This window comes from Saimiri boliviensis, chromosome 12 (genome assembly GCF_048565385.1).
Source record: "Saimiri boliviensis isolate mSaiBol1 chromosome 12, mSaiBol1.pri, whole genome shotgun sequence".
Classification (NCBI taxonomy): Eukaryota; Metazoa; Chordata; class Mammalia; order Primates; family Cebidae; genus Saimiri; species Saimiri boliviensis.
In genome coordinates, this window is record NC_133460.1 from 31,298,273 (window position 1) to 31,319,625 (window position 21,353).

At 40.9% G+C, this 21,353-nt stretch overlaps 1 protein-coding gene across 2 annotated transcripts in view; it reads left to right on the forward strand.

Annotated features, from left to right (window-relative positions):
* PDXDC1 (pyridoxal dependent decarboxylase domain containing 1) overlaps positions 1 to 21,353 on the forward strand; it is a 66,796-nt gene that overhangs the window by 25,698 nt on the left and 19,745 nt on the right. For both annotated transcript variants that reach the window (XM_003928756.4, XM_074382201.1), the window contains exons 6-12: positions 8,323 to 8,512; positions 10,356 to 10,424; positions 11,242 to 11,320; positions 18,016 to 18,100; positions 19,004 to 19,052; positions 19,206 to 19,307; positions 20,708 to 20,833. In XM_003928756.4, the coding sequence (XP_003928805.1) occupies positions 8,323 to 8,512; positions 10,356 to 10,424; positions 11,242 to 11,320; positions 18,016 to 18,100; positions 19,004 to 19,052; positions 19,206 to 19,307; positions 20,708 to 20,833 (700 nt within the window). The remainder of the gene's footprint in view (positions 1 to 8,322; positions 8,513 to 10,355; positions 10,425 to 11,241; positions 11,321 to 18,015; positions 18,101 to 19,003; positions 19,053 to 19,205; positions 19,308 to 20,707; positions 20,834 to 21,353) is intronic.

Below are 21,353 nucleotides of genomic sequence, written 5' to 3' on the forward strand. Positions count from 1 at the left end.
TTGGGTATATACCCAGTAATAGGATTGCTGGGTCAAATGGAATTTCTGTTTCTAGATCCTTGAGGAATTGCCAAGTGTCTTCCACAGTGGTTGAACTAATTTATACTCCCACCAACAGTGTAAAAGCGTTTCTATTTCTCTACATCCTCTCCAGCATCTGTTGTCTCCTGATTTTTTAAATGATTTTTTTTAGAATGATTCTCATTCTAACTGTAGTGAGATGGTATCTCAATGTGGTTTTGATTTGCATTTCTCTTAATGATGAGTAATGATGAGCTTTTTTTCATATGTTTATTGCCTGCATAGATGCCTTCTTTTGAGAAGTGTTTGTTCATATTCTTCATCTACTTTTTGATGGGGCTGTTTTTTCCTTGTAAATTTATTTAAGTTCTTTATAGATTCTGGATATTAGCTCTTTGTCAGATAGGTGGATTGCAAAAAAATTTTTCCCATTCTGTTGGTTGCTGGTTCACTCTAAGGATAGTTTCTTTCACTGTGCAGAAGCTCTTTAGTTTAATTAGATCCCATTTGTCAATTTTGGCTTTCATTGGCGTGCTTTTGGTGTTTTAGTCATGAAGTCCTTGCCCATGCCTATGTCCTGAATGGTATTGCCTTGGTTTCCTTCTGGGGTTTTTATGGTATTAGGTCTTATGTTTAAATCTTTAATCCATTTGGAGTTAGGAAGGGATCCAGTTTGAACTTTCTGCATATGGCTAGCCAGTTTTCCCAACACCATTTATTGGGAAATCCTTTCCCCATTGCTTGCTTTTGTCAGATTTGTCAAAGATTAGATGGTTGTAGATGTGTGGTGTTATTTCTGAGGCCTTTGTTCTATTCAATTGGTCTGTATCTCTGTTTTGGTACCAGTACCATGCTGTTTTGATTACTGTAGCCTTGTAGTATAGTTTGAATTCAGTAGCATGATGCCTCCAGCTTTGGTTTTTTTGCTTAGGTTTGTCTTGACTGTGTGACCCCTTTTTGGTTCCATATGAAGTTTAAGGTGTTTTTTTTCCAATTCTGTTAAAGTCAATAGTAGCTTGATGGGGATAGCATTGAATCTATACATTACTTTGGGCAGTATGGCCATTTTCATGATATTGATTCTTCCTAAACATAAGCATGGAATGTTTTTCCATCTGTTTGTGTCCTCTCTTATTTCATTGATCAGTGGTTTGTAATTCTTGAAGAGGTCCTTCACATCCCTTGTTAGTTGTATTTTTTTTTTTTTTTTTTTTTTTGAGATGGAGTTTCGCTCTTGTTACCCAGGCTGGAGTGCAATGGCGCGATCTCGGCTCACCTCAACCTCCGCCTCCTGGGTTCAGGCAATTCTCCTGCCTCAGCCTCCGGAGTAGCTGGGATTACAGGCATGTGCCACCACGCCCAGCTAATTGTTTGTATTTTTAGTAGAGACGGGGTTTCACCATGTTGACCAGGATGGTCTCGATCTCTTGACCTCGTGATCCACCTGCCTTGGCCTCCCAAAGTGCTGGGATTACAGGCTTGAGCCACCGCGCCCGGCCTGTTAGTTGTATTCTTAGATATTTTATTCTCTTTGTAGCAATTGTGAATAGGAGTTCACTCATGATTTGACTCTCTGTCTTGTTACTGGTGTATAGGAATGCTTGTGATTTTTGCACACTAATTTTGTATTCTGAGACTTTGCTGAAGTTGCTTATCAGCTTAAGGAGATTTTAGGCTGAGATGATGGGGTCTTCTAAAATACAGTCATGTCATCTGCAAATAGAGACAACTTGACTTTCTCTTTTCCTAATTAAATATCCTTTATTTCTTCTTCTTGCCTGATTGCCCTGGCCAGAACTTCCAATACCTTGTTGAATAGGAGTGCTTATTGAGGGCATCCTTGTCTTGTGCCAGTTTTCAAAGGGAATGCTTCCAGTTTTTGCCTGTTCAGTATGATATTGGCTGTGGGTTTGTCGTAAATAGCTCTTATTATTTTGAGATATGTTCCATTGATACCTAGTTTATTGAGAGTTTTTAGCATAAAGGGCTGTTTAATTTTGTCGAAGGCCTTCTCTAGCTATTGAGATAATCGTGGTTTTTGTCTTGGGTTCTGTTTATGTGATGGGTTACGTTTATAGATTTGCATATGTTGAACTAACTTTGCATCTGAGGGGTGAAGCCAACTTGGTCATGATGGATAAGCTTTTTGATGTGCTGTTGGATTCGGTTTGCCGGTATTTTATTGAGGATTTTCACATCAATGTTCATCATGGATATTGGCCTGTAGTTTTCTTTTTTAGTTGTGTCTCTGCCAGGTTTTGTTATCAGGATGACGTTGGCCTCATAAAATGAGTTACGGAGGATTCCCTTTTTGTATTGTTTGAAATAGTTTCAGAAAGAGTGATAGTACCTCTTCTTTATACCTCTGGTAGAATTTGGCTGTGAACCTGTCTGGTCCTGGACTTTTTTTTGGTTGATAGGCTGTTAACTCCTGCCTCAATTTCAGACCTTGTTATTGGTCTATTCAGGAATTCACCTTCTTTCTGGTTTAGTCTTGGGAGGGTGTTTAAAAGTGTCCAGGAATTTATCAGTTTCCTCTAGATTTACTGGTTTGTTTTCTTAGAGGTGTTTGTAGTATTCTCTGATGGTAGTTTGTATTTCTGTGGGATCAATAGTGATAACCCCTTTATCATTTTTTATTGCATCTATTCGATTCATCTGTCATTTCGTCTCTTATTAGTCTGGCTAGCAGTCTGTCTATTTTGTTGATGTTTTGAAAACAAGCTCCTGGATTCATCGATTTTTTTTTTTTTTTTTTTTTTTTTTGAAGTGTTTTTCTGTGTGTCTATCTCCTTCAGTTCTGCTCTGGTCTTAGTTATTTCTTCTGCTACCTTTTGAATTTGTTTGATCTTGCTCCTCTAGTTCTTTTAATCATGATGTTAGGGTGTTGATTTTAGATAATTCCTCATTTCTCTTTTGGGCATTTAGTGCTATAAATTTCCCTCTAGACATTGCTTTAAATGTGTCCCAGAGATTCTGGTATGTTGTGTCTTCATTCTTACTGGTTTCAAAGAACGTGTTTATTTCTGCCTTCATTTTATTATTTATCCAGTACTCATTCAGGAGCAGGTTGTTCAGTTTCCATGTAGTTGTGTGGTTTTGAGTGAGTTTCTTAATCCTGAGTTCTAATTTGATTGCACTGTGGTCTGAGAGACCGTTAAGATTTCCGTTCTTTAACATTTGCTGAGGTGTGTTTTACTTCCAGTTATATGGTCAGTTTTAGAATAAGTAGGATGTGGTGCTGAGAAGAATGCATGTTCTGGGGATTTGGGGTGGGGAGTTCTGTAGATGTCTATTAGGTCTGCTTGGTCCAGGTCTGACTTCAAGTTCTAGATATCCTTATTAATTTTCTGTCTTGCTGATCTGTCTAATATTGACAATGGGGTGTTAAAGTCTCCCACTATTACTGTGTGGGAGTCTGAGTCTCTTTGTAGGTCATTAAGAGCTTGCTTTATATACTGGGTGCTGCTATATTGGCTGCATGTATATTTAGGGTAGTTAGCTCTTCTTGTTACGTTGATCCCTTTACCATTATGTAATGCCCTTCTTTATCTCTTTTGATCTTTGTTGGTTTAAAGTCTGTTTTATCAGGACTGGGATTGCAACCCCTGCTTTTTTTGCTCTCCATTTGCATGGTAAATCTTACTCCATCCCTTTATTTTGAGCTTATATGTGTCTTTGTACGTGAGGTGGGTCTCCTGAATACAACACACTGATGGATCTTGACTCTTTATCCAATTTGCCAGTCTGTGTCTTTTGATTGGGGCATTAAGCCTATTTATATTTATGGTAATATGTGTGAATTTGATCCTGCTATTTTGATGCTAACTGGTTGTTTTGCCTATTAGTTAATGCAGTTTCTTCATAGTGTCGATGGTCTTTATAGTTTGATATGTTTTTGCAGAGGCTGGTGCTGGTTGTTCCTTTCCATGTTTAGTGCTTCCCTCAGGAGCTTTTGTAAGGCAGTCCTGATGGTGATAAAAATCTCTCAGCATTTGTTTGTTGGTAAAGGATTTTATTTCTCCTTCGCTTATAAAGCTTAGTTTGGCTGGATATGAAATTCTGGGTTGAAAATTCTTTTCTTTAAGGATGTTGAATATTGGTCCACACACTCTTCTGGCTTGTAGACTTTCTGCCAAGAGATCTGCTGTGAGTCTGATGGGCTTCCCTTTGTGGGTAATCCGACCTTTCTCTCTGGCTGCCCTTAGCATTTTTTCCTTCATTTCAACCCTAGTGAATCTGACTATTATGTGTCTTGAGGTTGCTTTTCTCGAGGAATATCTTTGTGGTGGTTTCTGTATTTCTTGAATTTGAATGTTGGCCTGCCTTGCTAGGTTGGGGAAGTTCTCCTGGATAATATCCTGAAGAGTGTTTTCCAACCTGGTTTCATTCTCCGTCACTTTCAGGTGCACTGATCAAACAAAGATTAGGTTTTTTCACATAATCCCATATTTCTTGGAGGCTTTGTTCATTTCTTTTCACTATTTTTTCTCTAATCTTGCCTTCTTGAGTGGATCTTCAATCTCTGATATCCTTTCTTCTGCTTAATCAATTCAACTGTTGAAGCTTGGTATGCTTCACGAAGTTCTTGTGCTGTGTTATTCAGCTCCATCAAGTTGTTTGTCTCTGTGCTGGTTATTCTAGTTAGCATTTCATCTAACCTTTTTTCACAGTTCTTAGCGTCCTTGCATTGGGTTAGAACATGCTCCTTTAGTTCAGAGAAATTTGTTATTACCTACCTTCTGAAGCCTGCTTCTGTTAATTTGTCAAACTCATTCTCCATCCAGTTTTGTTCCCTTGCTGGTGAGCAGTTGTGATCCCTTGGAGGAGGAGAGGCGTTCTGGTTTTTGCAGATACCAGCCTTTTTGCACTGGCTTCTTCCCATCTTTATGGATTTATCTACTTTTGGTTTTTGAAATTGGTAACTTTGGATTGGGTCTCTGAGTGGACGTCCTTTCTATTGATGTTGAAACCATTTCTTTCTGTTATTTTTATTTCCAACAGTTAGGCCCCTCTGCTGCAGGTCTGCTGGAGTTTGCTGGACTTCTACTCCAGACCCTGCTTGCCTGGGAATCACCAGCCAGGGCTGCAGAATAGCAAAGATGCTGCCTGTTCCTTCCTCTGGTAGCTTCGTTTCAGAGGGGTACCCACCACATGCCACCCAGAGCTCTCCTGTATGAGGTGTCCGTCAACCCCTACTGGGAGTTATCTCTCAGTCCGGATACACAGGGGTCAGGGAGCCCCTTGAGGAGGCAGTGTGTCCCTTATCACAGCTCAAGAGATGTGCCAGGAGATTGTGGCTCCCTTCAGAGCTGCTGGGCCGGGAGGTTTAAGTCTGCTGAAGCTGAACCTGTAACTGTTACTCCTTTCCCAGGTGCTCTGTCCTGGGAAGGTGGGGCCTCTATATTTAAGTCTCTGATGGGCTGATGCCTTTTTTCAGAGATGCCCTGCCCAGCAAGAAGGGAGTCCAGTGACACAGTCTACCTTCAGAGGCCTCGCTGAGCTGCTGTCGACTCTGCCCAGTTGCTGTGTAAACTTCCCAGTGACTTTGTTTACACAGGCGAGGTTAAAACCGCCTACCCAAGCCTGAGCAATGGCATATGCCCCTCCCTGCCCCGAGCTTGAACATTCCAGGTGGAGCTGAGACTGCTGTGTGTGCTGGCTGCGAGAATTTTAAGCCAGTGGATCTTAGCTTGCTGGTCTTCCTGGGGGTGGAATCCCACGAGCCAGATCACTTGGGTCCTTGGCTTCAGCCCCTTTTTTTCAGGGGAATGAACAGTTCTGTCTGTCTGGCATTCCAGGAGCCACTGGGGTGTGAGGGGGGGAAAAAAACTGCTGTGGCTAAAATGGCTGCCCAGTTTTTTTTGTTTTTTTGTTTTTTTTTTAAACGGGGTTTCACCATGTTGATTAGCTGGTCTTGAACTCCTGACCTCAGGTGATCCTCCTGCCTTGGCCTCCAAAGTGCTTGAATTACAGGCATGAACCACCACACCCGGCCGGCTGCCCAGTTTTGTGCTGGAAACCTGGGATGCTGGTGTTGTAGGCATTGGAGGGAATCTCCCGGTCTTTGGGTTGTGTAGACCATGGGAAAAGTGAGCCAGAGTGTCAGGAAAAGTCCCTACTGTCTTCCTTGGCTAGGAGAGGGAGTTCTTTGGCCCCTTGCACTTCCTGGGTCAAGCAACACCCCACACTACTTTGGCTCATCCTCCTTCGGCTACACCCACTGTGTAACCAGTCCCAGTGAAATGAACCAGGTACTTCAGCTGGAAATGTGGAGATCACCCGCCTTCTGCGTCACTCTCACTGGGAGCTGTTCCTATTCGGCGGAAACCCTAATATTTCATAGAAATGTCCTGAGGATTAAATGAGTTAATGGACTAGTACATGTTAAAGATGGAGAAAATAAGCACATACATGTTTGATAGTGTCAGCAGCTATTTATTTTGGGGCTATCTAATTGGTACATGTCAGTAGAAGATAGAGCAATGATCTGGATTCAAGTACAGTTGTCCCTTATACTTGGGTGTCCTTGGGGGATTGGTTATGGACCTCCCACCCTCACCCCATGGTTAAAAAAAATCATGGTTGCTTAAATCCCCTATATAAAATGGCACAGTATTTGCATATAACTTAGGCACATCTTCCCATATACTTGAAATTTTCTGATTATATGTAATACATAATACAATATAAATGCTGTGTAAATAGTTGTTACATTTTATTGTTTAGGGAATAATGACAAGGAAAAAAATCTGTAGATATTCAGCACAGATGCAGCCATCTTTTTAAATTTCTGAAGATTTTTTACTCACAGTTTGTTGAATCCACAGATGCAGAACCCACAGGTTTGGAGGGCCAGCTGTGCTTCGAAAACAATAGCTTGTGGCTGGGCCTAGTGGCTTACGCCTGTAATCCCAGCACTTTGAGAGGCCGAGGCAGGAGGATCACGAGGTCAGGAATTTGAGACCAGCCTGGCCAACATGGTGAAACCCTTCTCTACTAAACATACAAAAAATGAGCCGGGCATGGTGGCACGTGCCTGTAATCCCAGCTACTCGGGAGGGTGAGACGAGAGAATCTCTTGAACACAGGAGGTGGAGGTTGCAGTGAGCCAAGATTGCACCATTGCACTCCAGTGACAGGGTGAGACTCAATCTCAAAAAACAAAAAGAGAGAAAGAAAGAAAATAATAGCTTGTGTTTTATTAGAAAGGCCACTCTGTCATAAGGAAGATAATGAATATATGTTATGAAATTGGAATCTGTTTTATTCTGTGATAATCCTGGCAATATTAAGAAATTAGAGCAGATTATGGATTCAGTAGGAAACACAGGACCAGTGGTATTGGGTTTATGCTGTGACTTTATGGAGAAGGATTCTTTGCCTAACTTGAATCATTTGAGAGACCTTCACTTTCAGTGTTGGGAAAGAACTTGGACAAGCAGGAGTATGTTTGCCTAAGTTTATTAAAGGAGCAGTGTTCTGTTGTTTTGGTAAAAATCTAACGCTTGTGATTGAAATTGTCCCTCCTCTTCTGGAAGATTGAGGCTCAGCAGATTATAGTAAAAGCAAAAAGTTAGCCTGACTAGCTTTTTTTTTTTTGGTGACAGAGTCTTGGTCTGTCACCCAGGCTGGAGTACATTGGCATGATCTTGGCTCACTGCAACCTCTGCCTCCCGGGTTCAAGTGAGTCTCCTGCCTCAGTTTCCTGAGCTGGGAATACAGGTGCCTGCCATCACAACCGGCTAATTTTTATGTTTTTACAAAATTACAAAAAGAGACAGGGTTTCACCATGTTGGCCAGGCTGGTCTCGAACTCCTGACCTCAAGTGATCAGCTGGCATTGGCCTCCCAAAGCTGAGGTTATGGGCGTGAGCCACCACACCTGGCCTCTAACTAGCATTTTTGACAGTTTTATTTACTTTGGATGTTTTAGGGCTGAAACTCTGCTACGAACCGTGTCTGTGTTATCCATTGCTGGCCTTAGTTCATAATAAGCCAGAACCATGATCTTCAGGCTTTTTGTATGCGGGAACTCCTGGTCTCTGCTTGTTTTCCTAGTTTCTGCCCTTTATGGAATTGGATATGGGTGGAGAGTTATTGTCTCGCTGCTTGGTAACTCCAGGTGTAATGAGTTGTCAGCCATCTATGATGAGGATGTCTCACATTCCTGTCCTCTTTGCCTGATCTAGGTGACAGTTCCTAGCTTGAGAAAAGAATTGTTTCCTTGATTATAGGATTGACTTATACAATCCTTAACTAGAAATAAGAGCGTACTAATACGTGTGTCTCTCTTAACAGATATGAAAATGGCTGTGCTTATTTCCACGAAGAGGAAAGAGAAGGACTTGCAAAGATATGCAGGCTTGCCATTCATTCTCGATATGAAGACTTCGTAGTGGATGGCTTCAATGTGTTATATAACAAAAAGCCTGTCATATATCTTAGTGCTGCTGCTAGACCTGGCCTGGGCCAATACCTTTGTAATCAGGTAATGTGGCATAAGGTGGCTGTTTTAAAGAAATAATGTCTTGTTTTATCCTGAAAATTTTAAAGTTGACCTGTTTCTCTAGTTGCTGTTCCTTTGAGTGAAAGATGGTCTTATATGCTTTTGTCATATTTTAAAAAGTTACTGAATTTAGAAATAAAGAATATGTGATAGATTACCCAAGGGCAACCACAGCCAACATTTTCTTTCTTTTTTCCCAGACTTTAATCAAAGCGTTTGTGTTGATATGGTTGTGTTCAGCTCTTTTCACTTACACTAAAACAGGAATATATCATATTTTAATAATAAATATTCAGAGTATAGTTTATTTTTAATGCTTTCATGGTATTTCTTCAAGTGAATCTATAGTAATTTAACTGTTTCCCTTTTGGATGATTAAGAGTGTTTGCATTCTTTTGCTTTCTGTGACCATTTTTAGGTTATGCTCTTTGTATAGTGCTGTTACGGACTTCCCTGTGCATAAAGCTGTTTCCATATTTTATTTAGAGTTATGGTCCTCAGATGGATTTTCAGAGTCAATCTAGAACTGCTGGATCAAAGAGCATGACCATTCTTAAAGTTCATGGTGCTTCTAGACCAAGTGCGGGGACTACATTGAGATAAGACATTGTTAACCCTCTTTACCAAGAACATTCAAAAGCAAAACCCATAGGGTTGGAGAGTTCCTCTTTTGTAAGCTGTAGGAGTGCCAGTGGGGTGTATGGGAGACACTTACTGACTTTTAAGTTGATTCCAAGCTGTGATCGCTGGTGGCCAGAAATTATGTCTTCTTCTTGAGAGTGTACAAAATGGGGAGTTTAATAATCCGGTGAAACATGAAATAACAGTGTCTGCTGCGAGCCAGACTCTCGCTGACCCAAGGCTGTTTGGGGAGAACAGTCTAACCTTCAAAAGATGTGTGAGAGTGTTGTGTTGAGAAAGGCAGCCGGCAGAGCAACATATGTAAGATGGTTATGTTCATGTTTCTTAAAGTGTGTGTACCCTTTATACCTATATTTTTGTACCTATAAAAATATATACATTTATACCTAGAGAGGTTGTATATTAAAGTGTTAACAGGAGTGGATTGGTGGCTTACAGGGTAGGAGGCTATGCTTTTTCACTTTTAACACCTGTATTTTTTTTTGATAATTTGTTTTACTTTGATGTCACGTTCATAATTTAAAAAAAAATTCTTTAAGGAGCAAAATGTGCTTGTTAAATTTTTGGTCTTTGAATGATACCAAGTCTTAGTCACACTACACAATATGCTGCAACTGTTTACGATTTCTAAATTTAGAAGCTCCTCAAGGACTTGGAAGCTAAAAATGAAGAATATGAAATTAAGTTGACTGTCATTGTCTCTGTGCATAACACTGACTTCACTTTTCTTGAGAAATGTACATCTGCTAATCCATATTTATTACTTTTAAGGGGTGGGTGGACCCACAAATAAGATACTGTTCTTTGAATGCCTTTAGCTGGTGTTATTTACCAGTAATGCTTGTAGAAAGACTCCAAAACTACCTCCGCTGAAATACGAGTCAGTTGTTTCTCTGTTTGCAAAAGTGTTTCTGTTATATTCTAGAATATACCAAAGATAGTTACTTGACTCATTTAGAAAATTTTACGTTATATCCTCTTATGAGGCACTTGGAAATTCGCCCTTTCTTTTTTGGCTTGGCTTTCTAAATGTACTTTAACATCTATTTATAATATTAAGAGTTCCTAAGGAGAGAGATTTTTGAGAAGAATAATCATGGCTGTCTTAGAGCCACAGCTTTTTGCAATCCGAAGTGAATGGTGCAGAGAACTTTCTTGTCAGGTCGCATGTTTCTTCTTGCAGCTCGGCCTGCCCTTCCCCTGCCTGTGCCGTGTACCCTGTAACACTATGTTTGGATCCCAGCATCAGATGGTGAGTTCTGCTTTTGGTTTGTAAAATAATGTGGGATTGTGTTTTGAAACTACCTTCCTTTTAAATGAAGTTCTGTTTGCTGGCCTCCAGATAATTAGTAGCTTATTCATTTATAGCTTGGATCTTTCCATTGTGTAATATATGCTTCTGTTAATATGTGAATGTCCATGAAGGTTGGCTGGTATATAGGTTAGGAGCACCTGGCTTTTAAGTAGACTGTAATTACTGTATCACCTGCTTTAAGTAGAAACATGGCAACTCAGAAATTTCTTCTAAACCTCCTACTTTTAATGAGTTAGCACTGTTGCCTGGATTGATGAATGGGCAGATTTTGAAAATGAGGTTGTTCATTGTAATCATGAGATTGACTTCTGCTTATATTTAGACATGTAGGTGATAAATATCTCCTTAGTAATTCTAGAAGGAAAAGGAAGGGATGGATTTTAGAGTTTTGTATTTCTTTTGTCGAGGTAGTTTTATTTTCTAGTTCATGTACATCAGTGAGTAATAGTAAGGATACATTCTTGGCTGTTTTAGGGGAGTTGAGAGAACATTTCATTTAAATGTTTAAAACCAAAGAAATGTTCCTGCATATGTGCAGTTTTTACGTTTAATCTTGTTTAACTGATTTTTCTAGTCTTCAATGAAAATTGATTTTCACATCTATGATGACAGAAAACAGAAAAATTGTCAAGAATAAGAATTGATTTGACTGATTACTTTTGAGAGTTATCTGCTTCTTTTATAAGTCATAGTTTTTCATTTTAGAGCTTTTATATTGGGCACCTCATTTTTTAATGGTTTGTTTTGGTTCCAGGATGTTGCCTTCCTGGAGAAACTGATTAAAGATGATGTAGAACGAGGAAGACTGCCCCTGTTGCTTGTTGCAAATGCCGGTAGGTAGCATGATGCTGAATCTACCATTTTGAATATATAGGAGTGAATATATATATATTATATATATTTAAATGTATATATTATATATATTCAAAATATATATTTACATAATATATTTTTTTATATATTACTGGCACATAACACCAACTAAAGTGAGACTAAGTGCTTAGCCTATAAAAGATAAAGTCTTAGCCAGGCAGGGGTGGCTCACACCTGTAATCCCAGTACTTTGGGAGGCTAAAGCAGGAAGATCACGAGGTTAGGAGATCAAGACCATCCTGGCCAACATGGTGAAACCCTGTCTCTACTAAAAGAAAAAAGAATAAAAAATTAGCCAGGCATGGTGGTTTTTACCTGTAATCCCAGCTACTTGGAAGGCAGAGGCAGGGGAATCCCTTGAACCCGGGTGGTGGAGGTTGCATTGAGCTGAGATTGTGCCACTGCATTTCAGCTTGGCAATAGAACAAGACTTCTTCTCAACCAGAAAAAAAAAGTCTTAAGGAATGTTTGTGTGCCACATGTTTAAGATAGTCTGTATCCACATAGTAGTAAAAATTGTAATAGTAAAGTTGGCTCATTAGATTTTCTTTAATCATTGGTTTGTTTTGAAAGTTATTTTATGTGTATGTATACTTTTTCACTTAGATTGTAAATGCTTCTCTATCTTCTCCTTCATGTACTTCCTTTCTCTGTTCTAAACTGAATTTTATTTTATTTTTGTGAGCCATTGTCTCACTCTGTTGCCCAGGCTGGAGTGCAGTGGTGCAATCTCAGCTCATTGCAGTCTCTGCCTCCCAGGTTCAAGTGATTTTCCTGCCCCAGCCTCCTGAGTAGCTGAGATTGCAGGTGCGTGCCACCATGCCCAGCTAATTTCTTGTATTTTTAGTACAGATAGGGTTTTACCATGTTGGCCAGTCTGGTCTCCTGACCTCAGGTGATCTGCCCACCTCAGCCTCCCAAAATGCTGGGATTATAGGCGTGAGCCACTGCGCCCAGTCTGAATTTAAAATGACACTTTAAGCCAGGTGTGGTGGCACATGCCTATAGTCCCCCTACTCAGGAGATAAGCAGGATGTTGGCTTAAGCCCAGAAGTTGAATACCAGCCTGGGTAACATAGCAAGACCCCATCTCAATAAATAAATAAAAATAATTATACTGGCATTGTAAGATTGTTGTAAAAATTAAATGAGAAAATTCATAAAGTCTCTCTCACTTAAATATCTACCTTACAGGTGGCAGGGCAACTACCACTTTCTGCTGCATTTATTGTATTCAGCATCATACTTGAAATTAAGTGAAATAGGCAAGAAAAATAAATGACATACAGATTAGAAAGGAAGAAGTAAAACTGTGTTTGCAGGCATGATTGTATAGATGGAAGGTCCTAAGAAAACTAAAGAAAAGCTCCTGGAACTAATATTAGAAAATCTATCCTGCTTTCTGGATTTTTATATACTAACAAAGAACAATTGAAAATTTTATTTAAAATGTCATTTATAATGGCATCAAAAAACATGAAAAATTTGTGGATAAATTTAACAAAATACATGCAAGATCTGAACATTAAAAACTAAGAATGTTACTGAGAGAAATTCAAGAAGACTCAAGAATGCTATGCCATACATGTGTTCGAAGACTAAGTATTAAGTCAGTTCTTCGCAAACTCACCTGTAGAGTCAACTCAATCCCTATTAAAATCTCAACAGGTGGCCAGGTGCAGTGGCTCAGGCCTGTAATCCCAGCACTTTTGGAGGCTGAGGTGGGTGGATCACCTGAGGTCAAGAGTTTGAGACCAGCCTGACCAGTATGATGAAACCCTGTCTTTACTGAGCATAGTGGCATGTGTTTGTAATCCCAACTACTAGGTAGGCTGAGACAGAATTGCTTGAACCTGGGGAGTGGCGGTTGCAATGAGCTGAGATGGAACCATTGTACTCCAGCCTGGGCAGCAGGAGCAAAACTTTGTCTTAAAAAAAAAAAAAGAACGTCAACAGCCTACAAGTTATTGTAGAAATTGATGAGCTAATTCTAAAGTTTTATAGAAATACAAGGGATCTAGGAATAGCCCAAAGAATTTTGAAAAAGAACAAAATTGGAAGACTTATCCTGTCATACTTCAAGACTTTTTATAAAGCTACAGGTAAGACTGTGAGTAATCAAAGAGAATAGAGAATTCAGAAATAGGCTCATACAACATATATGGTCACTTAAGTTTTTTATAGATACCTATGTAATTCAAGGGAGAAAAGACAGTCTTTTTCCATCAGTGGTCTTACAGCAATTTGATATTCATATGGGAAAAAGCTGAATCTTAACCTTTATCTCATTCTTTGTATATATAAAAATTAAGTATAATGGTTCATCAACCTAAGCATAGACTGAAGACAATAAAATGTCTCAAAGAAAATACAGGAGATGTTTGTGACCTTAGGTTACATTTCTTAGGACACAAAACCTGTGAACCATAAATTGCACTTTATCGGAAATTAAAAGGATTTGCTGTTTTTTTTTTTTTTTTCTTTTTTTTTTTTTTTGAGACGGAGTTTTGCTCTTGTTACCCAGGCTGGAGTGCAATGGCGCGATCTCGGCTCATCGCAACCTCCGCCTCCTGGGCTCAGGCAATTCTCCTGCCTCAGCCTCCTGAGTAGCTGGGATTACAGGCACGCGCCACCACGCCCAGCTAGTTTTTTTGTATTTTTAGTAGAGACGGGGTTTCACATGTTGACCAGGATGGTCTCGATCTCTCGACCTCGTGATCCACCCACCTCGGCCTCCCAAAGTGCTGGGATTACAGGCTTGAGCCACCGCGCCCGGCAAGCATTTGCTGTTTGAAAGCCCCTGTTAAGAAAATGAAAGACAAGTTAAAGACTGGGAGAAATATTTGCAAAACATTTTTTTCTTTTTAAATTTTTATTTTTAATTTTTTTTTGAGATTGAGTCTTGTTCTTCCACCCAGGCTGGAGCGCAGTGGGGTAACCTTAACTCACCATAACCTCCACCTCCCAGAATTAAGCAATTCACCTGCCTTACCCTCCTGAGTAGCTGGGATTAGAGGCCACGCCTGGCTATTATTCATATTTTTGGTAGAGATGGGGTTTCACCATGTTGGTCAGGCTGGTCTCGAACTTTTGACCTCAGGTGATTCACCTGCCTTGACCTCCCAAAATGATGGGATTACAGGTGTGAGCCACCACACCACACACCCGGCCAGCCACTGTGCCAGGCCTGTCTGTTTTTTTTTTTTTTTTTTGAGACAGAGTTTCGCTCTTGTTACCCAGGCTGGAGTGCAATGGCACGATCTTGGTTCACCACAACCTCCGCCTCCTGGTTTCAAGCAATTCTCCTGTCTCAGCCTCCCGAGTAGCTGGGACTACAGGCGTGTACCACCATGCCTAGCTAATTTTTGTATTTTTAGTAGAGACAGGGTTTCACCATGTTGACCACGATGGTCTCCCATCTCTTGACCTCGTGATCCACCCGTCTCAGCCTCCCAAAGTGCTGAGATTATAGGCATGAGCCCGACCTTGCCTGTCTGTTTTAAATTTCATTTTCAGTCTTTTCCTGAGAAGCTACAAGACATTTTTTGACAACTTGTATCTAAAATACATAAAGAACTGTTATAACTCAATAAGGAGACTAGCAATACAATTTTTTTTTTTTTAGATCGAGTCTCATTCTGTTGCCCAGACTGGAATGCAGTAGTACAGTTTCGGCTCACTGCAACTCGTGAGTTCACGCGATTCTTCTGCATTAGCCTCCCAAGTAACTGGGATTACAGGCATGCACCACCACACCTAGCTAATTTTTTTTGTATTTTTGGTAGAGATGGGATTTTACCATGTTGGCCAGGCTGGTCTCGTACTTGTGATCTCAGGTATCCATCCACCTCGGCCTCCCAAAATGCCAGGATTACAGGCATGAGCCACTGTGCCTGGCCCACAATACAATTTTTTAAATGAACAAAAGATTTGAGCAGATGCTTCACTAAAGAAAATGAAAATGTGTAAGCACTTAAAAAGATGCTTAACATCGTTAGCCATTAGAGAAATGCAAATTAAGATCGAAATGAGGTACTACTACATGCCTGTTAGAATGGAGAAATTAAAAGTGACTCATGCCTGTAATCGCAATACTTTGGGAGATTGAGACGGCAGGATCACTTGCCTTCAGGTGTTCAAGACCAGCCTGGGCAATGTGGCAAAACCCTTAGGAAATCTCTACAAAAAAATACCAAACATTAGCCAGGTAGTAAATAGAACTACTGATACACATATTAGCACGGATGAATTTTAAAAGCATATACAAAAAGACAGATAAAAAGTTACCTAATATATTATTCCAGTGATAAGAAATTCTAGAAAAGGCAAAACTACAGTGACAAGCACATCAGGATTTTCTGGGGCCAGTGAGGAGTCGGGAAAAGGGTAATTGGAGTGGGGATGAGGGATTTGGGGGTTGATGGAAGTATTTGAGGGGTGATGGAAATATTCTGAATCTTGATTATGTTGGTGGTTACATGCTCTATATATTTGTCAAAACTCATTGGACTGTATACTTATGTGAGTTTTATTGCCTGTAAACATACTACAATAAAACTGCTTATTTAGGCTGGCCGTGGTGGCTCATGCCTGTAATCCCAGCAGTTTGAGAGGCCAAGGCGGAAGGATCACCTGAGATCAGGAGTTTGAGACAAGCCTGGCCAAAATGGTGAAACCCTGTCTCTACTAAAAATACAAAAAATTAGCTGGGCATGGTGGTGCATGCCTGTAATCCCAGCTACTCAGGAGGCTGCGGCAGGAGAATTGCCTGAACCCAGGAGGCGGAGGTTGCGGTGAGCTGAGATGGCACCATTGCACTCCAGCCTGGGTAACAAGAGCGAAACTCCATCTCAAAAAAAAAAAAAAAAAAATTAGTCCAGGCATGGTGGCTCACACCTGTAATTCCAGCACTTTGGGAGGCCTAGATGGGCAGATCACAAGGTCAAGAGATCAAGACCATCCTGGCCAACATGATGAAACCTTGTCTCTACTAAAAAATACAAAAATTAGCTGGGCGTGGTAGCCTGCGCCTGTAGTCCCAGCTACTGAGGAGGCTGAGGCAGGAGAATTGCTCGAACCCAGGAGGCAGAGGTTGCAGTGAGCTGAGAGCGCGCCACTGCTCCCCAGCCTGGTGACAGAGCGAGACCCCATCTCAAAAAAAAAAGCGTGTGTGTGTGTGTGTGTGTGTGTGTGTGTGTGTGTGTATTTAGCCAGTGTGGTGGCAGGTGCCTATAATATCAGCTCCTTAGGAGGCTGAGGCAGGAAAATAGATTGAACCCAGGAGGTGGAGATTGTAGTGAGCTGAAATCATGCCACTGCATTCCAGCCTGGGCAATAGATCGAGACTCCGTCTCCAAAAAAAAAAAAAAAAAAAAGCCACGTAAATATTCACTTTATTGCCAGCAGGAAAACCATCACTTCCTGCCTGACTTACTACTGTTTAAAAACACAAATTCACTTATATTCAGTCAACGTGATAAACTAGAGGGCTGCAGTTGGCATGTGACCAAGTGACTTGCCAGTGTGATTATGCTGCAGGTGCCAGAAGACACATCTCAAGGGTTAGTCAGCAGATGTTGCCCAGAAATACGAAAAGAGAATCTGAATGCGGTCCAGGCACTAACGCACAGCAGTATATACGCTTTTATTTTGCTGGAAGGGCCTTTTGGCACAACCCATGCATTGGTGTTTGATCATGTTTCACCTAAACCAAATGTGTCTGTTAAGTTTTTTTTTGTTTTTTTTTTTAATTTGAGGTAGATTTAGGTGTGAAGGGGAAAAAGGTTTTAGCCCTTTTCCTGTCATAGACCTTACAAAAGAACCAGTTTCTTTACCTGTGTTTGTTGAGGTTGTTGGTGAGCGTTTGAAATCTTTATTAGTTGGCTTGCTGCTAACTGAAAATCGAGGACAGTTGGGGGAGTGCATGACTCCACGTTTCACCTAAGCTTTCTCTGTAAAGGGGTCTCCCTAGCAAGATCTTCAGTGCAGTCAGTCACCAAGGGAGTGGCTTAAAGTGCTTAATATGCATAAGCTGGCTTCAGGACAAATGCATGTTCTATATTACAAAAATCCTGGGTGGAAAAAAAAACAAATTTACCTATATGTTTTTGTAAAGGGCATATCTAAATCAAAATAATCTGGAAAATGACAATAAAATAGAATGGTGGAAAAGTTTATCTTGAACAAATGCTGACAAAATGAAAGTACCATAGCAATATTAGTGTGGGATAAAATAGACTTCATATTGATGAAAGATGTAATCTCCTAAAAGAAATAACAGGAATGCTGGTGAACATAACTTTGAAATATATAAAGGAAAGCTAAAGGAAAAGTCTAATGGAATACAAGTATAGATTGACAAACTCACAGTCTCAGTGGAAGATTGGAATAGATTTCTCATGGGTCAGCAGATCAAGTAGATAGAAAAGAAGTATATAAAAGATTACAATAACACAATTAGATGCATGTAATAGAGTTTACATACTCTTCAAAACTTGTAATAAATCAGCTTGCAAACATTTAAGTCCTTCCACAAAGAAAATCACAGTAAAATAGGGATATAATTCACTTCCCTCCTAGGGAGGTAATGTGTATAAAAGTGCTTAAGGTATAAAGCCTTAGAAAATGTTCGTTCCTTTTATTTGTTTTATCCTAGGAACTGCAGCAGTAGGACACACAGACAAGATCGGGCGATTGAAGGAACTCTGTGAGCAGTATGGCATATGGCTTCACGTAGAGGGGTAAGCCGGCGGTGAGGCTGGTGGCTCCCATTGGGCCTGCACAGAGTCCTCGTGAGGACTGGACAGCCAGGTTCTCACTTTGTGGTGATGTTTGTCACAAAGGGCTCTTGGGCCACAGGTTACAAAATAACCCAAATTGGCTTAAGCACAAAGAGATTTTATTGGCTCACATAACTACAAAGACTAGTGTTAAGACTGGCCTCAGGCATGACGTCAGCCAGGATTCAGTGTCTTCCTCCCACCTCTGCTCCCCCAGTCACAGGCACTGTTTCCTCTGTCTGTGGACAGACCTTCTTGTTACAGTGCAAAGTAGCTGCAGAAACTTCAGTCTTCTTTCCAGCCTCGTGGTCAGCTGGAAGTCCCAACTGAAGGCTCATACTGAACTGGCCACTGTGGCTAGCGAGAAAGAATCCTCTGATAATTCAGGTTCTTTGCTCTCCTCTGGAGCAGGTAGTGCTGTCTCCTTCCCGCAAAGCGCATGTTCTGCTAGAGGAAATGGGAGTGGCGCCCCAGAAAGCTGTTGGAGGGCCGTTAAGAGAAGCAGGGGGAATGGAAGTGAGGCGGCCAGAGTAGGCCATATCCACCACATCATACAGGGAGGTTTGTTTTTTATCCCTAAGTAAAGAATGATGACTGGAAAATGGGATCTGTGAAAGAGAATAATAGTCCTCTTGTACTAAATGAGCAGGGGTAATTCCTGAAACATGTTTCCATTAAAGTGCATTTTCAATATTTTCCTGAATTTGTATAAACCACATCTTCTGTTGCTGTTATAAAAGCTAATAACACATTAAAAAGATACTTAAATGTCACCTTGCAACAGCTCAGCCTTTATTTTTTTAAGTACGTAGTGAATAAGCAACAGTAAATAATTAGTTCTTAGACTGGTGTTTTTTCTTCCAGCGTGAATCTGGCAACATTGGCTCTAGGTTACGTCTCCTCGTCAGTGCTGGTATGTTGTTGATTTACTGAATATTGGTATTTGTAAGAAGGAATTTAAAAATCACTCAATCCCTGGTGGCTCTTCACAGTTTTTATGAATGGAGGAGGGTGATGGGTTTATGTGTTCTGATCATCTAACCAAGAGTTGTTCTTGTTTTGGTAGGCTGCAACCAAATGTGATAGCATGACGATGACTCCAGGTCCGTGGCTGGGTTTGCCAGCTGTTCCTGCAGTGACACTGTATAAGCACGACGACCCTGCATTGGTATGCTTCCCTTCACTGGGGACGGAGCACACATTATTTGGCTGTGGGGTCCAAATACAGAAAAATACGGGAAAAAGTGAAAAACATCCTTAGTTTCACTTCTGTTTCATTTTTTAAAAAGAAATTTGTAGCATGAAACTTTTTAGTGACATTTTATGATTGTATAGTATTCTGTCACAATTTAACTATTCTCCATTTATGAACTTTTAGGATGTTTTCAGATTTTTGTTATTGAAATAATGAGGCCGTGAACATCTTTCTGTGTTTCTGATATTTCCTTAGAATAGGTTCCCAGTTGTGGAATTACTGAGTGGGGGAATTTTAAGCCTCCTGATCCACATTGTCCAACAGGTGTTTTTTTGGATATGGAGTCTCGCTCTGTCGGCCAGGCTGCAGTGCAGTGGTGAGATGATCTTGGTTCACCGCAGCGTCTACCTTCTGGGTTCAGGCAATTCTTCTGCCTTAGTCCTCCAAGCAACTGGGATTACAGGCATGTGCCACCACATCTGGCTTATTTTGTATTTTTAGTAGAGGCAAAGTTTCACCATGTTGGTTTAGTTGGTCTCAAACTCCCGACCTCCTGATCTGCCTGCCTTGTCCTCCCAAAGTGTTGGGATTACAGGCTTGAGCCACTGCGCCTGGCCACATGTTTTCTTTTTTAAATCATAGTTGTGGGCTGGATGTGGTGGCCCATGCCTGTAATCCCAGCACTTTGCAGGGATGAGGTGGGCAGATCGCTTGAGCCCAAGAGATTGATACCAGCCTGGGCAACATGGTGAAACCCCATCCCTACAAAAAAATACAATAGAATTAGCCAGGCATGGTGATGTGAGCATGTAGTCCCAGCTGCTCAGGAGGCTAAAGTGGGAGGACTGATTGAGCCATGGAGAGCAAGGCTATAGTGAGCTGTGATTGCACCACTGCACTCCAGCCTGGGTGACAGAACGAAAATGAAACCCTGTCACCAAAAAAATAATAATAATAATAATAATAGCATGGTTCTTGATAACAGGCCACTGTGAAAATAAGGTTTAAGTGTTTTCTGCTAAAACACTGTCTGCCATGTTGCTCAGCTAATAATGGCCAGCTGTTTGAGGATATGCAGAGCTACCATCAAAGTGGGGAGTCTTTTGAATGGCTGGGCTCTGGGATGTGACCCACTGGGATTTTTACCCTGGCTTTGCCACTGTCTTACTGTGAATCCTCAGACAAACCAAGGGCTCTGAGTGAAGTTACATAGACTATTTAACTCAGAGTTATTGGAAGATCAAATGGATAATGCAAGCCAAGTCACTAGTATGGGATCTAGCTCATACTAGGTGGGTAGCAAATGGTAGCTGGCTGGTTATATTTTGAGATTGCAATGGCTTTGATTAATAAACCTCTTTTGGCTTTTTTAGACTTTAGTTGCTGGTCTTACATCAAATAAGCCCGCAGACAAACTCCGTGCTCTGCCTCTGTGGTTATCTTTACAATACTTGGGACTTGATGGGATTGTGGAAAGAATCAAGCATGCCTGTCAACTGGTGAGTAGCCTGACATTTAAAAGAGTCAGAGAAAGACTCCTTGGCCAAAGCAGAGACAGAAAAACATCTCATTTCTGTACCTTCCATCCAGAGCCTCACTGTCTGGTGAGGCAGTGACTAATCACCCTGCATGTATATGTTTCTTTTTCAAAGTTCTGGGAGAAACTGCTGGGTTGTCCCAGCATTTGTATGCAGATGAACTAAGATGAAAAGGCATTGTCAGCATGGGATCAGAAGAGAAGTGTCAGATGATTTCAAGGGAGTGGAGAAGGATTCGAAAGGTGGAGGGTGGGGAATGAACGTTGCCCTTGATGGACCGAGTCTCTGCGGTGAGGGAATAGGAAGGTTAGAAGGTAGTTAGGGAAGACATGGATGTTTTGAAAACCAGCTGGCTCGGGTTCCCAATTTGCAGGGCTCTTGGAAACAATTCTAATTCTCTCTCCATTTTAGGAGAGAGAGAGAATTGTGAAAAATCCATAATTATGCTGTAGTTCAGTGTCTTAGACCATTCGGGCTTCCG